General features: G+C 45.7%; 1 protein-coding gene across 1 annotated transcript in view; it reads left to right on the forward strand.

Annotated features, from left to right (window-relative positions):
• Nucleotides 1-707: 707 nt before the first annotated feature.
• LOC103520539 overlaps nucleotides 708-841 on the forward strand; it is a gene marked incomplete at its 5' end in the record, with an annotated part of 6636 nt that continues 6502 nt past the window's right edge. The window contains one exon of the mRNA XM_008485639.2: nucleotides 708-808. Within this exon, the coding sequence (XP_008483861.1) occupies nucleotides 708-808 (101 nt within the window). The remainder of the gene's footprint in view (nucleotides 809-841) is intronic.

Genomic DNA, 841 nt, shown 5'->3' on the forward strand with positions numbered 1-841 from the left:
CATTTTTTTATGACGGGGTTTTTAAATAATGCCCAACATTGGAGGACAAGGCTACTCGCCATTTCTTATTACCCTCACTCAGCTGAAGGGCTGGGAAAAGACAGTAACCAGCAACACGCCCAGATGGTCACCCATTCGGATACTAACCACGCGTCACGCTACTTAACCTCAATGATCCATTGGGAACTGGTGCATTCAAGGTGCTATGGCTGCCCGCACTGGCTTCTTTCTTTTTCTTTCATAAGTTTGTCCAACACATAATCGATTGACGAGGTGAAGATGACGAGGTGATGGTTGACTGCGGTTCAGGACGAGCCAGCCAATTTAACATGGCTAGAGCTAGAGACCATCACCCCGGTGTATAGCAGATACAAAAAGACACAAACTTTTAGGCAGCGTCGACGCCGATCGATCTACGTACGTCGAATAATTGTAGACAGCTCGAATCGATGAAATAGAAAACACAAAAGACTATGCAGTCCGTGCATTGACGCGACGGTCAATCGACCAAGTGTGGACGCTACTTTAGGATGATTCTTTCGTGTTCTAGACGAGGATCAGTTACATATCAAACTGTTCTTGTCAGTAAACTCCTTTTTATGAAAGACGAACCTACCTATTGGAAAATTGAAATCAAGTCTGAAAAATGTCGAAAAAAAGTTTTTTGCTTTCTAATTCCACGGTCATTGTACTTGCGTCTGTTGCAGGAGGTCGCGGGATCATGCTCCCGGCGGTGGTTGGTTTCCTGGTCTCCTATCTAGTCAGTCAAGTGTCCTCACATGGGCGTCTCATTGAGCCACCTTCCCGTGCTTCCATGTGGAGGTAAGTCGAACAATAGGAA

Source organism: Diaphorina citri, unplaced genomic scaffold (genome assembly GCF_000475195.1).
Source record: "Diaphorina citri unplaced genomic scaffold, Diaci psyllid genome assembly version 1.1 scaffold3757, whole genome shotgun sequence".
Lineage (NCBI taxonomy): Eukaryota > Metazoa > Arthropoda > Insecta > Hemiptera > Psyllidae > Diaphorina > Diaphorina citri.